At 40.2% G+C, this 20,289-nt stretch overlaps 2 protein-coding genes across 4 annotated transcripts in view; both read left to right on the forward strand.

Annotated features, from left to right (window-relative positions):
* The window catches only part of vldlr (very low density lipoprotein receptor), a 30,647-nt gene extending 19,885 nt beyond the window's left edge, over window positions 1-10,762 (forward strand). The window contains exons 15-19 of one of the 3 annotated variants that reach the window (XM_061801217.1): window positions 1,353-1,494; window positions 3,192-3,341; window positions 8,709-8,786; window positions 9,137-9,288; window positions 9,940-10,762. In XM_061801217.1, coding sequence (XP_061657201.1) covers window positions 1,353-1,494; window positions 3,192-3,341; window positions 8,709-8,786; window positions 9,137-9,288; window positions 9,940-9,975 — 558 coding nt within the window. In that variant the 3' untranslated portion in view covers window positions 9,976-10,762. Of the gene's footprint in view, window positions 1-1,352; window positions 1,495-3,191; window positions 3,342-8,708; window positions 8,787-9,118; window positions 9,289-9,939 lie in introns of all 3 variants that reach the window. The other 2 variants (XM_061801218.1, XM_061801216.1) reach the window with 2 other exon arrangements.
* Window positions 10,763-11,542: 780 nt separating this feature from the next.
* kcnv2a (potassium channel, subfamily V, member 2a) lies at window positions 11,543-20,265 on the forward strand. The gene is made up of 9 exons (XM_061800426.1): window positions 11,543-11,680; window positions 12,156-12,278; window positions 13,833-14,011; window positions 14,113-14,284; window positions 16,593-16,793; window positions 17,416-17,670; window positions 18,644-18,760; window positions 18,832-18,957; window positions 19,144-20,265. Exons 1-9 carry the CDS (start codon window positions 11,543-11,545, stop codon window positions 19,420-19,422), a joined length of 1,590 nt encoding a protein of 529 aa, XP_061656410.1. The 3' UTR covers window positions 19,423-20,265.
* The last annotated feature ends 24 nt before the right edge of the window (window positions 20,266-20,289 follow it).

Below are 20,289 nucleotides of genomic sequence, written 5' to 3' on the forward strand. Positions count from 1 at the left end.
TGTCATCCCTATAGATATTGTAATGAAAAATACATATAACAGTATTCAATTCAATGTCTACGAAAAAATAAATGAGCGAATCGTGCTTCATCCATGCGCAAAGTTGCGCAATTGAGTGTCTCTCGACAAATTAGTTGGGTCCTCTGTCCTTGACGTCATCGTAACTTCCGCCTGCTACCATGGAATCTGAACAAAAGAGATATTCGGATTTTTCCGATACCCCTTCTTGACACCGAAGCTCTTTTCGAAAAAGACAACAGAGTGAAGTTACCGGGGCAATATTACACTGTTTTGAGCACTCAGGGCAATATTACACTATTGTTTCGAGCCATATTCAGGTGACATGCGATCACGGCCAAACCACTTCCACGGCGGATATGAGCCATCGCGGCTCATCGCAGCCGGTCTGTGTGGCTTATGACAGAGCCGAGCGGTGCTGCTTTGGAGGGGTACTCACAAACGCCGCAGTACTAAGCAACACAGTTGGACCGGGGCGGTTTATGCGCGCACGCGACTAACGCGTTCTCGGCTGGGTTCTTCGGAGCTGCCTCCGTCTCAAAGCCCGACGCGCAGCCTTCGCAGAAGCTGTGACCGCCGAACGCAGCACCTCAGCCGGTGTGGCTGATTTTCTGCACCGTGGTGGCATATAAGGAGGAGGTGGAGCCGAGCCATGCTGCTTTTAGGGGTATGTTCAAAGCTGCCGCAGTACGCAATTAACACTATCGAGACGAGGCTGAGTGAGACATTGCTGGCTGGGCGACGTGCACGTCGACACATTTCGTACGCGCATCTTTTGTTATGAGAGAGACCGATTACGTGGTCTGCCCCAAACTTTTTTTTTTTTTTTTTTAAAGTAGCTGTATACACACGTACCTGTTATTTGGTACCCACGAAGCTCTCGTCCTCTGCACCCGTGCAATCCATTTTTCATAACGAACAGTCTCTTTCAAACTTATGAAGGGTAATTCCATTCTCCCGAGTGTTCAAGCAATGTCCGTCAATGCAATGAGGCAGCATTTTGGCTAACACGAAGGAACAACGAGCTACCGTCCCAGAGGTAAAACTAATGGAAACAAACAAGTCCACTAGGGGGCGCCGCTGTCCTTTACGTCACTTCCCGCTTCTTCTCAAACTAATCCCTGAGAGGATTTTCATAGCGGGAGTTACAAAATGCGGCATACGTCAAAATCATGTTTTGTGGTTGGGGGGGTGACACATGGGACCATATTGGCTGTGGGTTTTTCATTAATATACCAAAAATCTTTCATGACAGGCCCACTTTAAGTGCACCGTTGCTTTTGAGCTACTTTTGGGTGTTTTTTAAATACACATTTTGTGATCTTTTTTTCCAGGATCGTGTCTTCTGGACAGATGGTGAGAAGAAAGCCATCTATGGTGCTAACAAATTCACTGGATCAGACATTGTGACACTTGCTAGCAACCTGAATGATCCACAAGACATCATAGTATATCATGAGCTTATTCAGCTATCTGGTAAGAATTTAATTTATACTTTATACAGACCCACCGTGTAGTTTAATAAAGTCTAAAAGATTTGTGATTGAACAAAGTAATTGGTGGGGGGGTGGCCCAAGATGCTGTATTAGAGAACTCATGGAGTTTCTTGGACCTATAGCGTTGAAATGCATTAATCATTTTTGGGGACTCCAGAAAAAACGACTTAAAATGTTTTTGAGCAAGTGGTAAAATAACTCTTTAGGAAACTAGAAAAAAGTTTCGACACCACTTTGAAGTGTTAATCTTTCAAACTCTTGTGATGTGACGCTAATACAAGAATGAGCTGACTCAACATGTATAGGCAGAAATGGATTTGCATGCACTTCTTTTGTGGCCGGCTTCTTTCTGCAATAACAAACAACCCTTCTGAAATGCTGCATCTCACTATTTTCACTCTTTAGAATTAAAAAAAAAAAAAAATTTAAACATGGGAAACGATTATACTGAAGGTATCTGCAGAACAAGCCAATAGGCGGTTTTACAATAGACATTTTTGGATGTTTAAATTTGTTCTCAAACTGTTTTCACCACTTTAAATTGTTTATTGCATAAGAATAAAAAGCCATTATCGATTTTTGTGAAGCAACCAAAAATGTGTACTCCTAATAAGGAAATCTGTCGCTAATGCTTTCAGTCTAATGCTGGTTTGTACTTAAAATGTGGGTGACCCAATATCTGTCTGAAAATCAAAGGTCATCAAAAAAGGAAAGCCTGAAGTTACTGTTTTGGTGGAGTATCTGCAGATGAAGTTTTGAAGTCCAGATTTATGGAATGTGCCAATGTTTACAGGATCAGAAGCCCTGTAAAGTTTAAATTTTTTTTTATCTATATTTTGCATTTCACATAACTAATTCTTATTTTCATTAATGAGTATCCACCAGTTTACTGTCATGTACATCTTTCAGGAGGTAACCATGTGAGAGGGTCTCAGTCCAGTTTGTGAAATCCACGTTTTGTCAAATGCTAGGACTATCATTTTGGATTTTAAATCATAGCTTTTGAGAAGACTAATGATTGGGTGGTGAATCTCTTTGGAAGTTGGACCGGTTTAGTATTTGTGTATCTATGATGTAAACTGTATGCATAGCGATAGTGGTGTGATTGGGAGTAAATATATTTCATGGAGAGAATGAGGAATGCCATGGTGGGGAAAAAAAAAAAAAAAACTTTATACTCTAGCCATGCAATGATTTTTTTTTTTTTTTTTTTTTTAAACTACATCTAAATTTTGTCATGAAAAGCTCTTGTTTTTATAGTCTGATGCATCACAAAATCAAAAGCTGTTTTGTTAGGAAAAGTTGCTTATCTCCACGTTTTGGCCAGAAACTGTTTGGTGTAACCAAACCATGTTGTAATGTTAATCTTGCACATTCTGGTCTTGATTGCATTAAGTTTTTTTTTTTTTTTTTTTTTTTTTTTCTTCTGATTATCCAAATTCACTCAATAATTTGCCATTTTAAATTAATGAATGTATTAGATTCAATATTCCTTTAATTGTCCAACTAACTGTTGAGAAATCCCCAGGGTGTGCCTTTGCCTTTTGCAAACTGTCAGATTTAGGCACCAGTTTCCTTATTGTCCAGGAAAATGGAAGTGGTTATGAATAATAAATGGATTAAAATGTATTCACCTGCAACACAGCTACATGTAGAAACCTATGCTCTTGTTTGCAGGAACTAACTGGTGTGCAGAGAGAGGTGCAAATGGAGGCTGCAGCTACATGTGTGTGCCTGCACCACAAATCAACAAACACTCGCCGAAATTTACATGTCTCTGTCCAGGAGGACAGGAATTAGTTGCTGATGGTCAACTCTGCAGGCCTGGTAAATTTAAACCCACACCAAAGAAAAGTGTTGGGATATGTTTATTTCGCGATTATTTTAAATTTTTGGGGGACAATGTTAAACCTTTAACTGTCTTTGTACCCAGGTTTTCTATTGGCAGTTTTTTTTTTTTTTTAAAAGTACAATTTCTTGCAAAATTTGTGGTTCTCTGTATCATGGCTACTATGACTAGCTGAACACATCCATGCCAGCTACATACCCTATTAAGCTATGCTATAGTCTTGCATTAAAACTTTAATTTTTGACTCACAACCGTTTCCAATTTCATAACTGACGTTCTGTGTTTTGGCTCCTGCGATATCTGAGCTGCTTCGTTCGTTTCACTGTGTTGGTGTCATAAATGATAGCCAAGTCAATATTTATTCAATTGTGGGGTCTTGGAATTGGGCTCCTCCAAAGTTGTGAAACTGTAAGACAAACTGAAAAATGTTACATAGCACACTCATGAGGCATCCTGCCAAGTAGTTTCTGCTTGGACAGGCTCCACCTCCCCTGCAACCTAATACTGGACACGCTGTATAGCAAACAGATGGTTTCAGTACCATGTTAAACTTGAGTTTTGGTCAATTGTGACAAAGAGCCGGGCTAATCAAATTGATTGAAATGGTTCTTTAATATAAAGTTTATTTCCAGTGTCTGAATAATCTAAGATCTTCATTTTGTGAAGCAGGACATTTAATGGCAGCCATGCAAGCAGTCTTTCCATGGGGGATGCTCGTCTCTGCTCTTGTGGATTTTTTTTTCCTCCCCTTCAAGTGATCGTTATTTCTGTTCTCCCAGTTTTATTTAGTACTGAGACATTCAGAAACAAAGCCGGCAAGAGTTCTGTGCATATAAACTCCTAATTAGACTCTTGGCGGCAGACTGAGCGACTGGTGTACACAAAGCACTGGAACGTCTCACTGACAACTCTGTGCTTCTCAAAAGAAAAATGCCTTGTTAGCCCAAGTTGCAGAGAGAGAGAGAGAGAGAGAGAAAATATATATATATATATATATATATATATATAATTGTGTTAAGATGCCTGTCGGTGAATTTGTTGTGCTGAATTAATAGCTTGGGCGAGGGAGGTGTTCAAAAAGCTGACTGGGTTGTAGCCAAAAGCCTTTATACTCTTTCTTAATCTCTACCCAGTGTATTTATCACATTTGTTAAGCAATTGCAGCTGCACCAAATGGAGCTGGGCGTCATTGTAGTTCTAATCTAGTTTGTTAGGTTATGAACAATGCCATCCGTATGAGGGTGAACTCATATTTTGGGGCTTAAGTTGTTTCATCTTTTAGTCTCACGAGTTGTTGGGAAATTTATTGAAATATAGTAACGCTCAATGAATAGTTGCTCGCTTTGTTTGTACGCCATACCCACATTAATCAGTCACCAAAACTATAATCTGTATTTGCTTGACAGTACTGTCACTGTGCAAAATGAGTAATGTGAACCAAAGTTTGGTAAGTGGGTATTAGGTGTCCTAAAATACTTAATGTTTTGACTGAATTTTTTTTTTTTTTTTTTTTTTTTTTTATAAATAAAGACCTTGGGGAATAGTTTTGAATTGGAAAAAAAATGCATGTGACCCTTTAAAGGCTAAATGTAGTATCTCCTAAACCATGCAATTATACAAGAAAATTGTGAAAAGATTACTTCATTGTGAAATTAAATGTCATCTGGAATGTCAGAATTTGAAAATGGGGGACTAGAAAATCTTAAACTCCTTGACTAATCTAAATGTTCCATTTAAGGATTGTACTAAAGTTTTTTTATTGAAATATGATGCATATTATGGACCATAAAATCCCATTTCAAAACTGATGTGCATTTTTGAAACTGACCCTGGTTCAAATTATTCAATTCTGAACTGAACTAGTTTTATTTAAAATTTGAACTGAATTTTGTAGATTTCAGGCATACAAACTATCCCAAAACTGCATGACCGGTTGCTGTAAGAGCATTAGGCATGTGTGAAATCATCCAATTTCACTTCGTAATGTTCAAATAAAAATGCCATTATTAATTTGAGTGCCTGCAAGTACACTATAACCCACAATCATGCCATTCAAAAGCCCCACAGGAAGAGGCATTACCAACCACTGGATAGCATGTTGACTAACATCCTCCCAGATGGTGCCGACCGGCGTGGTCTACCAAAATCTCTTTGCCTCACTCTGTCGTGTGGCTGCAAATAAGAGACTCTTCAGTTGAAAGTTAAACAATGACACGTTAGTCAGCCTTTGTTTTCCAGTGCGGACATTTGAACACATGCTTTGAACGCAAACTGAATCTTTTTCACCATACTATAAAATATATAACACTTGGGATTTTAAACACTGAGCTGTTCTGTGAATTGTAACTGCATGAGTTGGTGGTAGAAATGGCCCAAGTTAGAGCAACTCCCAATTTAGATGGTTACTTCAAAAGACTACAGCATTCAACAATGCTTGTATCCTTTTTTTTTTTTTTTTGGTGGGGGGGGGGGTGTGCATGGAATTCAGGTTAATATTATACTTCTGGGTAAGGTTGGCCCTCTGACCAGATGGTCAGGAAGGAACACCACAGCAATTGTGCATACACTTATTGAAGATGGTAGAGGTTGTACTTTTGAGCTTGGCTAAAAATAAGACATTAAATCAGTGGTTGGCAGTAAATTGGGTTTGCTACGGAGATGTGAAAAGAGAATTTGGGAAATCAAACGGGTGGTAGTCATGGACAATTTGGACCAGTTTCTGCCCTCAAAGGTTTTCAAGTGGACATGATTCACATGAAAAAGTACTAGGTGGTCATAGGATTATTTTAGTTACTGTAACCCTGCTAGAATGGCAATACTGGCCTCGAAGTACACATTCTCCCCCACTCCTCGTTTTTTGATAGGTTCCATATGCTGCTAAACATGCACAAAAGATTTATTTTGAAAGGATCATACTGGTTTAAATCCATCTTTGCAGTGAGTGGGGTTGGGGTAGCTTTGATCCTGGTGTGGAATGTCAGCTAACGCAATCCAGGGGAGGACTGAAGCCTTAAACATGTGGTAGTTATGAAACTATAAAAGGCATCCAATATTTGTAGGTAATCTCATGCATTTTTTTGTATTTAAATAGATCATAGGTGCAGGAACTGTTTATTTCACAAAAATCTGGAGCAATTATCAATCCCATTTTCTTTGTACTATTCTTTTTTTTTTTTTTTTTTTTTTTTTTTTGCTATTTTTAATCTGTTTTGTTCATATTGAAAGCCTGATTTAGTTGATTTAAATTTGTTCTTGTAGCAGATTGGAGTGTTATGAATTGTTGGCGTAGTCACCATCTTTATTGGTGACGTTGAGCAGAAACCTCATTTCTCCACATCAATCTAAAGACAAAATGGTTGAACCAATAAGACAGCAAGCCATTTTCAGCACTTTATATTGGTCAATAATTTGTAAAAATATGGTCATATGCAGATTGACCAATAGTATCAATTTGTGATGAAATACAAAATTGACCAAATTTAGATGGGTTTTGGCCTGACGCCAGCGGTCTATCATTGTGATCCTCAGTGTCCTGGAATTTGACGAGGTTTTAGCTTGTTTCACTAAGTGGCTTTAAGTTTGTTGTTGGATACGAATCAGATACATCATACCAATAGTGTAAAAATTTGAATGGCCACTGTCATATCACAATCTGTCAACTTCAGCCCGAATATTAACCTGCCACTGCTGTTATGGTTTAACTGTTAACGTTCCTGTTCCTACCTGTTGTGGGGAACACGCACAAAAACTAAGTGCTGTCTTGACAATGTTCCAGTTGTCATTAGAGCATTTCAGCTCCAGCCCTTAACTCGTTATCTCTTAATGTAATAAACTGTTAACTTTTCCTTTGTCCTAGTTGTGTGCATCTATAGGGCAAACTCCATTCTGCCTACTGCATTGAGGGCTGTGGCAGGTGTTACCACAACAAACATTTATCAACGTCAGAAAAGTCACCAATTGGTGCCATGACACATCCTACTCTGCCTATGATTGGCTAGCACCAAGACGAGATTCATATTTTTAGTGTGTTGAAGCTCATCACTAACTCGCATATGTAGGGCAGGTTTTTAAGCACACGTGTACAGATGAAGTTTGAATATGCTTCATGCGTCCCTGCTCATTTTTCTGTCTCGGAGGCAGGATGCACAAATGAATGAATTCCTGAACTCGTGCCAGTTTTAACAGTGCAATCATAGGAATACTGAATATTGTGCTTTCGATATTCACATGGCTCTAATAAATTAAAATTGACTTGTTCAAAGCTTTTGAAAGCTCAAGCTCTTGACTCACAAGATAGCAGTTTTGTACTTGAGGCTCGATGACTGAGGTTTGTCTGAGTGCCGATGTCAGGGATACAGGGCCAATTTCCCGGTTTGCCTACATTACAGGAATGAGTAGACTGTGCTTGGACTGACTGTTTTTCCTCCGTTTGAAACGGGTTACACACAGTTTAGCCTCTTTGCTGCTGTCGCCCTTTCTTTATCGCTCCCTAACTTACAAAGGGTACGCACATGGTGTGACTGACTATGAGGGCCCAAGCAAGGGTGGGTGTGTGTGTGTGTGTGTGTGTGTGTGTGTGTGTGTGTGTGGAAAAGCAAAAGGGGCTTCTCTATTTTATTGTTGGGCTTGTCATAGTTGGCTAAACCAGCCACTGAACTAAACTGGGGTAACTCTGTTTTTGTCATTTTGCTCTGCTGCAATAAAAGATGACTTTTTGATTTTATACGGTGCTCCTGATGGAAATATGTTCACTAGTCCAGTCACATTCTATTTTGTCAACTGTGCAGATGGGACATTCATAAGGGGATGTCCACAGTGGGGGCTGAGCCCAGTGTTTGGGAGAGGGTTTTTTTCTTCCGCCACAAAGGTAGAAAAGTTTGTCCTTTCTTGTGCCCGTTTCTATAGTATGACTTAACATTTGCTGCAAAATAGGAGGCGCGAACTGAGAGGATACGTCTGTTATTCATGTAACTTATACGGAGAGTGGGAAAAGTGTGCATAAATCTCAGGGAAGATATGCTTGATACTAAGGTTGAGTAAATGAGTAACTAAAAAGTTTTTATATACCTGGACAGATCTACAGTCTTCCAAAATAGAGCCCCAAGACTGGTTGGTTTGGAGACATGAGTTTCTACTATTTAAATGGGGGGAAAATGGCAGCAAATCAAGGGTTGGGTGCAATGGAAATTGGTGCAAAGCAGTTTTATTTTCCTTACCAAAGCTTCTTCCTTCTTGAATGTCACTGACAGACCCAATTATCTGAACAATTGAGGTGGGAGTCTCAAACATTTTAGGAATCACGAAATTTATAGTGTACTTGGCTTTGACACTGTTTCTCTTTCCAGAAGCCAACGTTAGTACATCAATTCAGGTAAACACCACAGCCAGAGGTTCTGCAGCCGCTTGGGCCATACTGCCCGTGTGTAAGTGAACATCACATACTTTATATTTCTTTAACTTCTGTAGTGTATATTTTGCTCTGCGTTTATTATTCTCAAGCACAATTGCGCGACATGATCTGCATTGATGTTCCTCTTTCTGTAAACTGTGCCTGTAGTGTAGGAAATTACTAAATGTTGCCAACATTTTTATTTGAAATTTATTTTATATTTTGAAAGCATCTGTGCAAATCACATGGAGGCTACTTTTTAATTATTTGTAACTGAATGGCACAATTTTGACGTAGCATCCCCTCATGAAAGGTTTTATTTTTTGTTGCTGAGGATTCTCTGTAAATGTGCCCATTGTCACACAGTGCTGTTTGCCATGGCAGCAGCGGGCGGCTATTTGATGTGGAGAAACTGGACGGTGAAGAACCAGAAAAGCATGAACTTTGACAACCCAGTCTACTTGAAAACCACAGAAGAAGACCTCAACATTGACATCACACGGCACAGCGCCAATGTGGGGCACACGTACCCAGCGGTTAGTAAAAGCCTTGTAGCTAAACCTATTCAAGTAACCACAACATGCTCTTAACCTTAATCGCAATATAGTCTAGTTGGAAATTGTGGTCATTGATCCAGATTCCCTTACCATGAGATTAAAGTAGATTTTAAATATTCATCCCAATAGAGGATCCAATCATCCGCAGCATTCCATAATCTTGAGTTTGTTGGCTAGCCATAGAGCACATCCCCCGGTACACAGATTAAGCAGATTAACCTCGGTCCAGTGAAAGCTCCAAGGCGGGACGACACTAACCTCTGCTGTCACCCGCGCAGCTGCTGATGCAAGACTTGTGATCGTATTTTTAAAAAAAAAAAAAAAAAAGTAGTCTCTCACATTAGTAAACTAGTAATCATACTTTCAAAATGGAGCAATGTCATTTAAAGGCTTGAACTTGTGCTACAAACTTTTTTTTTTTTCAAGCATATCACTGCTAGCAGAGAATATACAGTATCTTGATTTTGTGCTTTGTCTAATTTAATATCCCAATTTTTTTCACCAAATATTTGGTCACTCAATTGTTCAGCATATAAGGCATTTGCAGTACAATGGTGTGTGTGTGTGTATAGTAGTTTGAAAGTGGCTATAGAGATGTATTCATGGTGTTCTTTTGTTCTCCTTTCTCAGATTTCAATAGTGAGCACAGAGGATGATCTCTCATGACCATGCCATCTCCCCCCCGCTTTTTTTCTTTTCATTGGAGCTCACTGCAGAGCATGTCATCCCCATGTGATGATTGTCCCAACAGCAGCAACATCGCTCATATTATGACCACATGCCTACTAAAGTGCATTATTGTCAGTGGTGACAGTCACTGAAAAATATTTATTTTGTAAATAATTGAATTGTTTCATTGTTCTAGTTTTCAAGTTTCTCTCCCCTCATCGGAGGAAAAAACTATCTCAATGTACTCAGTAGCCTTATGCTGCGCCATTTGTGGTCTATACAACTTAGCCATGGAAGGTCCAGAAGTTGTCAGTTCTCTTCTCACCAAACGGATCTGAATGAACTGTCCACTTTTTTTTTTTTATGATAGGCTATGTGGCATATCAAAAGGATCTAATTTTTGCGACACCTCCCAGAATGCATTCTCACTTTTTGTTTTTATGACATGTTTTCAGCATTTGTAAACATTGTACATATTTTGCCACCATCTCAAACGGTCTATCAGGATTCTATTTGATGCACTTTGAAATGTTTTGTGTAAATAAGATTGTATACACTTGATGAGATCTTTTTTGCTACGGTTGGGCATTGTACCAGGGTTACATTTCAAATATACTGAACGTGAGATAAATTCAATACAATTTGCTAAAACTATTTTGTATGTGTGCTGTGGCTCTTTTCTAGCCTTGTACAGTTGTTTGAACATTTGAAAGCGCTTATCTGTCCATGGGGGAAATGATTTTCAAATCACTTGAATTAAAATGAATCCAGAACATTGTTCCAATCTTGGCTTCCTGTCATTACTTTGTATGGAACAATAATTGGAGCTACCTTGTTTTTAAAGGTTTTTTTTTCTTTTTTTTTTTTTTGTGGAATTGTGAAAGACCCTTAGCTAGAAACATTTTTAAAAATATATTTCAAACCATTGGCTATTTTCATTTGTTTGAACCATATAGCAGATTTTGGTTGTATGCCATTCCTCCATTCTGTAAAATTGATGACTTGAACTTTTACAAGCCACTTAAGTGGTTGACTCTTTGTACTGAACGTTACCTGTGGAGTCAGGCATCTAACCTGCGTGACCAGACTACACTAGATCTCTGGTTTGTGGCTAAACAGGAGGGTGTGAATCAATTTCAATTTAGAAAGTCAATTAATGGAGTGGAAGAGCCACTGAATAATTTCCTTTGGTACAAGTAAAAAAAAAAAAAAAATGTAGACTTGGATTTCATTAAAAGTAAAATAAAAGAAATGTGCTATCCAAAGAATCTCAGTCCCATAGTTGAAGCAGATTGGTCAAGTTGTCAGATGGCTTCAGAGGGATAAGAGGATAATACCATGGAAAACACCCGAAGCACCCAAATCAACTTCTTACCTCAACTGTGTCATCAGCTCTGTTGTGATGTCATTCCTGTCCAAATGATTATGTAACTATTCCAATTGATTTTTGTTTTTCTAAACAAAATAGCTCATTTGCAAGATGTGTGTGTGTGTGTGTGTGTGTGTGTGTGTGTGTGTGTGGTGTGTGTGTGTGTGTGCACACCTTCGTGTATGATAGCTAAGGATGCTGAGACTCCTCAGAGCCCGCAGCAGGAGTTTGTTCCCTGGCTACAAACCCGCCAGCCAAACTGCAGCTTTAAGCGAACCGGACAACTTTGTGGATCTGACTAGGATCTTTATGAAGCCATGGAATTCTATGGAGGTCAGACATTATTTTATTTATTTTTTTCATATTTGGGAAGAAAAAAAATCAAGTTTCATCCTTATCTGATCTACATTTTTTTTTTTGCCTGTTCACATCATATTGAGAAGTTATTTTGACTCATGTATCTGAGGTAGCCAAAATATTAGTCAAAGCTCAATGAAGCAGTAAGATGTCAATTTCTACCCTATTGCAAAAAAATAAAAGAGTGTACTCATTCCTCTGCATCAATCGCATTACTTTGGAGAAGTCCATTTAGAGGCATTCTTAATGTATCACAATGTGGCTGCTGTGTATTTTTGCAAGGCTACAATATTGATCTGATTAATTTTTTTACAGTAGCCTTGCTGATTTTAATGAAACCCAAAAATGAAGATACCATATTTTAATCAGGGCAGATTTGAACACCGGCAAGTAACAGAACTCTGTGTAATGGTTTTACTGCCATTGATTCATCTTGTTCACATTTGTGTAGAATCTAGGCAAGGATGTCTATGATCTTTATGCTGAGGATGAAGAGGAGGAGGATGCGTTGCCCCCTCGCATTTTGCTTTCGCCTACAAAGCACTTCAAACTCAACATCAACGTTGGGGGAACTGTAAGTTTCTAAAAAGTCTGTTTTAACAGTTTACGTCAATTAAAAACCAAAGCTTTGTCATAGCGCTATACGTAGTACTACTAGTATTTTGGCATTTAGCATAATAGAAATAATTTTGTTCGTCCGAAGTGATCAAAAACAGGAAAGGTTTAGTTTCAAATTGTAGTATGTCAAAAAAGAAAACGTGTCTCTGTGTGTGGGTCTTCTGCATGGAGGTAACCAATCAGAGTAAAGAGGGCTGGCCTGAGCCAAATATGGACAAAGTGGACATAAAACTGGGTCAGAAACAAGTAGCTGTCTGCCGGGTTGTTTCCAGACAGTCCAAGGCGAATAACCAGATTAATCCATGCTTTCAGTACTTTATTTATTTTATTGCTACATCAATCAAATTACCAGTAGGTGCGGTAGTTTCTCAAAAAAAAAAAGACCCACCATTCGTTACATACACACCTTTAAGGGCCACTGACAGGAAAAGATTTTTAGTATGTGTTTAATAAAAAGAAAAAAACAGTCGGAATTGACCCATCCGTTTTTTCACCACACATGATTTTGACATATGGCTTTTTTTAACTCCCACCATGAAAATCCTCTCAAGGGGGTTGTTTTGCAAAAGAAGCAGGAAGTGACGTTGCCAGCAGGAGCCCACTCAGGCGGTCTTGCGTGTTTATAATGGTTTTACCTGCGGGAAGGTAGCTCTTTGTTCCTTTGTGTTAGCCAAAATGCCGGCTCGCTGTATTGCTGGACATTGCTCGAACACTCTGGTGGATGGCTTTACTCTTCATACTTTTCTAAAAGTCCCGGTTCGTTGTTAAAAATGGATTGCAAATGGCAGTGATATTAAATAGTTTGCGGGCCGACAACGTAATCCTTCTCTCAGAACGTAACAAAAAGATCCGTGCACGTAGGTCAGGGATGCTAAATGTGTCCGTGGTCGTCGGCGCAGTGTCTGCTGATCTCGGCTTTGGCGAGCCCGGCCGCTTTATGGCATTGTCATCATTCGCATACTGCCATACATACTGTCAGAGAGTCTGTTGTTAGTTCGAAGTGATCCGCATATCATCTAAATGATAAGGTTATATTGCCCCTTTCACTTCACTTGATTGTAAGATGTTCTTCTTCGAAAAGAGCTTCCATGTCAGAAGGGGTATCGGAAGAATCCGAAAATCTCTGTTTCTCCTCTCCCATAGCAAGTGCCACTACGTGTTTTCAATGGCAAATGTCTGTGTGACGTCTGCTGATGACATTGCAGGCAATATGGCTACCACTTGGATGTCGAGTGAGACTTCAGCAACTTTGAGCATGGATGACACTCTCTCCGCTCATATTTATTTTTTATTTTGAAGTGAATGTATGTATAATATGTATGCATTAATATATATATATAATATGTATTTTTCATTACAATATCTGTTGTAGAATGTTTATAGGCATGACAATGGCCCTTTAAGGTTGTGCAATTATGGGACAAGCTGAAATGAAAAGAAAAATTGGAGAATTTGTTGAAAGGGGTGTTTCCAAAAAAAAAAAGTTTGTTGTTGTTGTTCCAATTTACAGGTGTACCACATGCCCTACAGAGTAGCTGTCAGGTACCCCAAAACACGCATTGGCCGCCTCGCTACTTACACAGACCACAACAAGAAGTTGGAACTTTGCGACGACTACATTGTCCACAGCAGCGAGTTCTTCTTTGACCGGGATCCCACTATTTTCCAAAACATCTTCAACTTTTACAGGTAAAAAAACACTTGTGCCATGAAGGAACCCACTAATTGAAGTGAACCACGGGCCACACAAAAACAATGATGCTGGATCTTCTCTTGTCCTCTCCACCAAGGACTGGAGTGTTATGGATTAAAGACGAGCTTTGCCCTCAGAACTTCCTGGAGGAGATCAACTACTGGGGGGTCAGAATCAAGAACAGCCAACGTTGCTGTCGCGTCTCCTTTGAGGAGAGGCAGGACGAGCTGAACGAGCAGCTGAAAATCCAGAAGCAGCTGATGGCAGAGGTGGGTCAGCTGGGCCACTTTCTGGTGTTGATGTGACATTTTTGCCCCGTCATCACTTTTGTGGCTGTGACTCTCCATCTGCTGTTCTTGCAGATAAGCTCCGGTAGTTAGAGATAAGTACATGCTCTAATTAAAAAAAAAAAAAAAAAAAAAAAGCTCTCGTACCTGTTGCTACTCTTTTTCTTTGTTGCTGCTGTTTGCATACAAATGGGACTTAATCATATTAATGAATCTTTACCTTGTAAATGAGACTGCCCACAAAAATGTCATCTATTGGAATCTCCTTGCCCTGTTGTGGTTAGTTGTCTTACCTAATTAACTGTATGCGCTGGCTGACTTTTTCTGACCTTAAATCAGCACGCTTCTTGACAGATGGTGTGAAAGGAAAAGGCTTCTTCTTGGCACGCTTTTACCAATATGGTCCCATCCCAAAAGTCTTTAATCTGCCAGTTTGCCATGCGATGGTTAAACCTTGAGTTTTAGGTAAAGGTTGTTGGTTGTGGTGTTGGTCATGCTTTGTTGAGTGAAAATTTCTGAGAAATGGGAAATAAATATTCCAGTGAGTATTAACGTGGTCTGATCACAAAGTTGACATCAATTTGCTTGCAGTCAAGGTATCTTTCCTTGCAGACTAGGTTATAAATGGTGATATCCATTTTAACCAATGAATATAGTTGTAGAATGTTTTGACATTTCGCATTCACAATGGGTTTCCTACATCTATCCATTTTTTGAGCCGCTGATCCTCACAAGGGTCACAGGAGTGCTGGAGCCCGTCCCAGCTGTTAATTAGCAGGAGGCGGGGAACTGAACTGATTGGCTCCCAGCTAATCACAATCTAGGAGCAATTTAGAGTGTCCAATCAATGCATGTTTTGGGGATGTTGGAGGAAGCCCGGAGTGCCCGGAGAAAACCCATCCAAGAGAACATGCAAACTCCACACAGACTTGAACCCTGGTCTTCAGTGCTGTGATGCGGACGCTCTAGCCTGTGCCTTCTACCTGAGCCATGCCTGCAATGTTTGTTTGCCATTTTTTTTTTCTCCCATAAATCCAGATTCAAAAATAGATCAAATGCAGGGACCGTTTAACTAGAAGTATTTAGGAGGTATTGAGTACAGATGAAACTAACAAAACAATAAGAATATTAAAAACTTCAGTTTTATGTAGCATCTGTGTTAGGTTTATCACATGATTGCTTTGGACAAAGTGCACAAGAAACAGGGACAAGAAATTAGTCTTTCTGATCAGGAGGATGTGCGAGACTGGCCAGTAACGGTCTCAACAATGTTTTGAATCAGATTCCTGTGTACTTTCTTTATTTCGAAAACACAAGCTTAAAAGGAGGGGTGAGCAAGCAAGTTGACAAAAGCACATTCTTTGATAACGACGTGTGTGTGCGTTGATGAAGTTGTCCTTGGCCGCTTCTCGGAAGATTAGGAGTCACCTGGTGCACCTGCGTGGAGGCTGCTCATCCTGTATGCAAAGAATCTTAAAAACAAGAATAGTACTTTGTCTGGCTGTACACGTAAAAAATCTACCTACAATAATTCAAATGCATAATAAATGTATTTACAATAAATCAGAGTCTCTCAACATTAGAATAACAATATAATATTTCATTTTAAAGCAGCGCATTTTGTTTTTTATTGCAGTTATTTGCCTTGAACAATTTAAGTCAGATCGGTGTTTGTAGTTTGTTTCAGAGACTTCCCTCCTCGTGATAGAAACTAGCTTTGCACACATTGATAGTGTTCTGCATGATATTTGGTTCTCCCAACCTCAGAGGTGCAAGGTCGTGTTTTTCACACTCAAAAATTGTTTTTGTTGTTTTTTTTTTTTTTTTTATCAATGGCGGTTTCATTGATAGTAAACTCAAAATTTTGGCTGAAATCTAGTAAACTTTTTTTAAATTCTGGGTTTGCTCCTTGCATTTGCAGAGTACAAGCATTCATGTTAAAGTTCAGATTTACGATTATGTGAAGCATACTAAGGTTTATGTAGTCAAAACGATCCTTCTCAAAGCTTTTTGTTGCCATTACAGCCAGAAAGCTGCCGTATGTGGCCTTGCGGCTCTCAAGGCTGAAACGCGGGACAGTTGCGGTACTTGGCGACGTGACCAGTTTCCAGGCCGCATATCTTCACCTAAGTCGTGGGAGTGCTCGCGCCTGTTATCATTGAAACATTATAAAGCAAATATCAATTCAATCAATAGAATAATGGATATTGTAAATAGGACAAGATGACTCTCCTGGAATGCAGTACAACTTGCTTGTATTTCATAACCTAATACAGGGTTTCTTTCCCAGGTGGAGTTAGTGGCCATGGAGGAGGACGAGGCCTTGTATCAAAATATGGTCTTTGGACGCACCCGCTGGAAGATCTGGAACGTAATGGAAAAGCCCTTCTCATCTGTTGCCGCCAAGCTGATGGCCGTCGCATCGTCCATGTTTGTGCTGATCTCACTGGTTGCCATGACGCTGAACACCGTGGAGGAGATGCAGTATAAAGTGTGAAGGGGAGGGGTCAAACATTACTTTTGTCTAAATGAAATCCCTCGAATCACCTCAACAACATTCCATGGCACCAAGAGGCCACCACATTGCTCCAAAGTAATAATGGGGGGAAAAAAAAAAGCAATAGGTGAATTTGTGAATGTCAAACGCTAAATATTGGGGGTTCCACTGTCAGTGAAATATACTGTAATACAGCGACTAAAGAACCCCATTTATTAGTGTGGTTAGTTTGCTGTAAAGTGAAAATACTGTATTCCAGTAGATTGAGGGTGCCTATGGAACCCCTAAAGGGATATTCAACTGGTTTGTCATTGTAATGAGTAACTTATGAGTAAGTTAAGTTACTCATTACAATGAGTGCGTCCAAAAATGGCTACCTATCGTTCGTAGCTTATTTACCTGCTAGTGGTAGCTTTCTGAATAAGGAATATGGGTCTTTTATACATGCACACATGCAATGGACTAGTTACTCATTACAATGAGAAACTTACTCATTACAATGAGAGTTTCTCATTACAATGAGAAACCAGTTCGTTTTTTGTTTTTGGTTCCGCCAATGTCCCTTTAGGGGCTCCGTACGAAAATCAGTGATTAAAAAAGAACTTTTGCTTTCCAGATGCCATCGGGGCAGCTCAGTGGCAGGTTCTACGGTGAACACGTGGAGACTTTCTGCATCGCCTTCTTCACCCTGGAGTACCTTCTCCGGATTCTCTCAACACCCAAACTCGGACATTTTGGACGCAGCGTCCTCAACTCTGTTGACCTGATCGCCATCTTGCCACACTACCTCCAGATGGTCCTGGAGTGTTTTGACAAAGAAGACACACCCCTGCATTCCGGAGACAATGAGGCCATGTCACGTGTTGGGAAGGTAAAAGCAGCACGTGAGCTGTCTCCAGCTCATTCTTAAATTTTCATGACATTCTTCAAATTCAGAAGTTTACATACAGCAAGCATCCTAATCCCGATAGACAATTTGGAAAAATCCAGATGATGTCATGACTTCTGGAAGCTTTTGCTTTATTGACATCTGAATGAATTGTGGCACACCTGCAACACACTGCTTCATTATGTAACATCATTGGAATGTAAAAAAGAAAGCAGGAAGAGGTTTGTGTACTTTCACCAGTCTTGTTAATCCTTTGGTGAAATTTCTACATGCCAGAATGTGCGACGTTCATGTACTCAAATATACATTAATTATACGCAAACATGAAAACAATGGGAATGTCTGCCCTTCTACTGCTCAGGAAGGAGATGATCCACAAGACCTTATGAAGCTGTAAAACGTGTAGTCTAACGACATGGGTTGAAAGGTTGCTGTCCTCGGAAGAAGGTTAGAAGAAGAAGGCGGCTCTAAAAGTTTGCAAATGTATAAAGGGACTTTTTTTTTTTTTTTTTTAAACATGTCCTTTGGTCTAATGAAACACAAATTAGACTGTATGGCCGTAATGAGCATTGTTACCCTTGGGAAGAATAAGGGGACACTTACAAGCTTAAAAACACCATCCCAACTTTGAAATACAGCAGTGTCAGCATTATTTTGTGGCGTTATTTTGGTACAGGAGGGGGGAGGGACTGTTGCTCGGAGAAAATACAGTACCTAGGACTGTTGCAGTCATAATGCATTCCATTATTTCAGAACAAGAGGTAGACAAAAAAACTATGTACGTTTGTATGAATGCATATATTTATTTATTCAGCAGTTCCTGGGTTGTCACTTGTCTCACCCCCCCCCAAAAAAAAAAAAAGTGTTAGTAAGTACTGTTGTCAGTCATTATTTCTCAGAACATACACTAGAGTACGTGCTTGCTATCTCGTGCGTGTGTGTGTTGTCTCTGTAGTTGGGCCAAGTTCTAAAGATCATGCGATTGATGCGGATCTTTCGGATCCTGAAGCTGGCCCGCCACTCGACGGGCCTCAGAGCCTTCGGCTTCACTCTAAGACAGTGCTACCAGCAGGTCACATGCTCTGTGTACTTGAGTGCCCCTCAGTCGGACCACTTGTAGTGACATCATTTCTGTGCGTTTAGGTGGGCTGTTTGCTGCTTTTCATCAGCATGGGGATCTTTATGTTCTCGGCCATGGTGTACACTGTCGAACACGATGTTCCCAACACAAACTTCACTTGCATGCCACTCGCGTGGTGGTGGGCTGCTGTGAGTCAGTACTTTGACATTCTGCATTTCTCTTACGTTACTAGCCTCTATCACGCAGAAATCCTGCTCACTATGTCAGTTATGTAACAGAAATTATGGCCTTTAAATTAAATGGCCGGTATTTGTTGTTAAAAATGGCGGGATTGTATAAGACTGTACTGACATATCGTGTCTCCGATCACACAGGTAAGCATTTCCACAGTGGGCTACGGCGACATGTTCCCAGAGACCAACCTGGGCCGCATCTTTGCCTTCGCCTGCATCGCCTTCGGCATCATCCTCAACGGCATGCCCATCTCCGTCCTCTACAACAAGTTCTCGGACTATTACGGAAAGCTCAAGGCGCAAGAGTGCGCCACCGTCACCAAGGCTCGCGGTGATGTGCGCTTTGCCCGAAGGGCGGCCAAGAAGTTCACGGAAAGTTATCAGGACGCCGTTCAGTCGAAAGCTTCCAGGCTGCAATAAATCAGCAGTGGGGGAGGAAGCAAACCCCATGAAAGCTGATCGAGTCTCTCGCGGCCACACTTAGCAGACTTGATTAAATGTAATGGCTATCCATGCATAAAGGGATCATTTATTCAATGTCAAGAATATCAAATCCAGCATTTATTTGATCTGAAGGATTGGAAGTAAAGCCATTTTTTATATTTAGTTTTGTAAAGTAGTATGCAAAAGGTGGCACTAGTAATGGGGAAAAATGTTCCTAGTAAGTCTGCTGAATAGTCTTGAGTACAAAGGGTGTGCTAGTACAGGGGCGTAAATCTGGAGATCGGGAATCATGTATAACTTTGCAAATGACTTTGTCAGTCATTGTCACGACTGCTCATGCAACCTTGCACAAGGAGGAGGTGCAAGCTTCTGTATTGGACCAGTGCTGACTTCACTTTTTTTTTTTTATAAAGCGTCAGGTCTTGCACGGCAACAACATTGTGAGTGAGACCTGTCTAATGTGCGTTCACGTGTGTGCAAAGGGTACGTACGACAGATATGCTGTGAAAAGCGAGCTAGTGTGTAATGGAGGCAAGTGTTATGCGTCACTGTTGCCAATGGACCAGACGAAGACTTTGCAGCATAGAATTAACATTTGAGTCATCAAGCCTTTCACACGGTTCTAGGCTAGCTGTTAAATCACCAGTGACTCTTAAGTAGGGGGGGGGGGGGGGGCTGTGTCATGTTTTCAGTTGTTAATCTCAGAGTAGATGAGACAAAAACCACCTCTGCCATTGTCATGAAAATAGCACAAACTGGCAGAAACAATTGTGAAGGTAAAATGAACATTACCAGCTTTTTTGTACTGAACATATTGATTGGCCACAGGCCAGGTGTGGGCAA

Source organism: Syngnathoides biaculeatus, chromosome 17 (assembly GCF_019802595.1).
Source record: "Syngnathoides biaculeatus isolate LvHL_M chromosome 17, ASM1980259v1, whole genome shotgun sequence".
Lineage (NCBI taxonomy): Eukaryota > Metazoa > Chordata > Actinopteri > Syngnathiformes > Syngnathidae > Syngnathoides > Syngnathoides biaculeatus.

Excerpts from the sequence above, each read along its gene's own strand:
- kcnv2a (XM_061800426.1), top strand. The coding sequence starts at position 11,543 with ATGCTGAGACTCCTCAGAGCCCGCAGCAGGAGTTTGTTCCCTGGCTAC. Across the intron at positions 16,794-17,415 it reads TGGAGGAGATGCAGTATAAA|ATGCCATCGGGGCAGCTCAG; the intron begins GTGTGAAGGGGA and ends TTTGCTTTCCAG. Across the intron at positions 18,761-18,831 it reads TAAGACAGTGCTACCAGCAG|GTGGGCTGTTTGCTGCTTTT; the intron begins GTCACATGCTCT and ends CTGTGCGTTTAG.